This window comes from Corvus brachyrhynchos, unplaced genomic scaffold, assembly GCF_000691975.1.
Source record: "Corvus brachyrhynchos isolate BGI_N302 unplaced genomic scaffold, ASM69197v1 scaffold303, whole genome shotgun sequence".
Classification (NCBI taxonomy): domain Eukaryota; kingdom Metazoa; phylum Chordata; class Aves; order Passeriformes; family Corvidae; genus Corvus; species Corvus brachyrhynchos.
The window spans coordinates 228,141-230,087 of NW_008237429.1; the positions used below are offsets into that span (position 1 = coordinate 228,141).

The 1,947-nt window shown below is 54.2% G+C and overlaps 1 protein-coding gene across 1 annotated transcript in view; it reads left to right on the plus strand.

The window, feature by feature from the left end:
* LOC103613521 (rho guanine nucleotide exchange factor 11) overlaps nucleotides 1–1,947 on the plus strand; it is a 33,401-nt gene that overhangs the window by 25,718 nt on the left and 5,736 nt on the right. Inside the window, exons 28-29 of the mRNA XM_017731151.1 lie at nucleotides 876–951; nucleotides 1,694–1,857. Coding sequence (XP_017586640.1) covers nucleotides 876–951; nucleotides 1,694–1,857 — 240 coding nt within the window. The remainder of the gene's footprint in view (nucleotides 1–875; nucleotides 952–1,693; nucleotides 1,858–1,947) is intronic.

Genomic DNA, 1,947 nt, shown 5'->3' on the forward strand with positions numbered 1-1,947 from the left:
GCCCAGCCCCCTTTTCCATGGGAATCCCTGTTCCTAACCCCCTTTCCATGGGAATGTCCATTCCCAGCCCTGTTTTCCACGGGAATGCCCCTTCCCAGTCCCCTATTCCGCCAGAATCCCCGTTCCCAGCCCCCTTTTCCATGGGAATCCCCATTCCCAGCCCTGTTTTCCACAGGAATCCCCATTCCCAGCCCTGCTTCCCTCGGGAATGCCCCTTCCCAGCCCCCTTTTCCATGGGAATCCCCATTCCCAGCCCTGTTTTCCACAGGAATCCCCATTCCCAGCCCTGCTTCCCTCGGGAATGCCCCTTCCCAGCCCCCTTTTCCATGGGAATCCCCATTCCCGCACCCCCATTATCCCATGGAAATCTCCCACTTCTCCCCTCTTTTCCCCATATCCCGATCCCAACGGGAAAATGAGATGGGAAAAATAATGGGAAAAGTGGGGATTTTGGGGGTTTTCCCATGGATTTTTGGGGTGTTTTCCCATGCATTTTGGGGTGGTTTTCCATGGGTTTTTTGGGTGTTTTCCCATGGGTTTTTTGGGGTGTTTTCCCATGGATTTTTGGGGTGTTTTCCCATGCATTTTGGGGTGGTTTTCCATGGGTTTTTTGGGTGTTTTCCCATGGGTTTTTTGGGGTGTTTTCCCATGGATTTTTGGGGTGTTTTCCCATGGATTTTTTGGGTGTTTTTCCGTGGATTTTTGGGGTGTTTTTCCATGGATTTTTTGTGTGTTTTCCCATGGATTTTTGCGGTGTTTTCCCATGGATTTTTTGGGTGTTTTTCCATGGATTTTTTGGGGTGTTTTCTCATTGGTTTTTGGGGTGTTTTCCCATGGATTTTGGGGTGTTTTCCCATGGATTTTGGCTCCCACAGAACCTGGACCTGACCTCGCACAGGATGATCCACGAGGGGCCCCTGACCTGGCGCGTGGCCAAGGACAAGACCGTGGGTACGGACTGGGGGAACTGGGAGGGACTGGGAGGGACTGGGAGCACTGGGAGACCTCCCTGCCTCCCTCCCGAGTTCGAGTTTCCGTCCCCACCCCAAGCCCCTTTTCCCCCCTTTTCCCCTGGAACAATGGAATCTTCTCCCGCCTTCCCTTCCCAAAATTCCCAACCCGGAATTCCCAAAATTCCCACAATTCCAGAGCTGCTCCTGGAGGGCTGAGCTTCCACCTCTACCCCACATCCCATGGAACGAGGGGGCTTTCTCCTGACCTCCCGTCCCAAAATTCCCAAAAAATTCCAAAAAAATTCCAAAAAAATTCCAAAAAAAATCCCAAAAAATTCCCGGCATTCCCACCATTCCCAAAATTCCCCAAATTCCCGCAATTCCAGAGCTGCTCGTGCTGCTCCTCCCGGATCTGAACTTCCACCCCAATCTCTCTTCCCCCCTTTTCCCACCAAACACGGGAAGTTTCTCCTGCTTTCCCAGCCCCAAAATTCCCCAAAAAGTTCCAGAAAAATTCCCAAAAAATTCCCAGCATTCCCAAAATTCCCCAAATACCCGCAATTCCAGAGCTGCTCGTGCTGCTCCTCCCGGATCTGAGCTCCCACCTCCGCGTCCACCCCAAGTCCAAGGGAGCTCTCTCCTCCCTTCCCTCCCCATCCCTTCCCAAAACTCCCCCCAAAAAATCCCCAAAAAAATTCCCAAAAATTCCCGAGAACTTCCCGGCACTCCGGCAATTGCAGAGCTGCACGTGCTGCTCCTGGAGGACCTGCTGGTGCTGCTGCAGCGCCAGGACGAGCGGCTGGTGCTGAAGTGCCACAGCAAGAGCGCCCTGGGGGCCTCCTCCGACACCAAGGGCAGCTTCAGCCCCGTCCTCAAGCTCAACTCGGTGCTCATCCGCTCCGTGGCCACAGGTGGGAGGCGGAAATCCCGGAATTCCGGGAATTCCGGGGGATTTCGGGGGATTTCGGGGGGGGGAGGGGGAAAATGGGGGGGG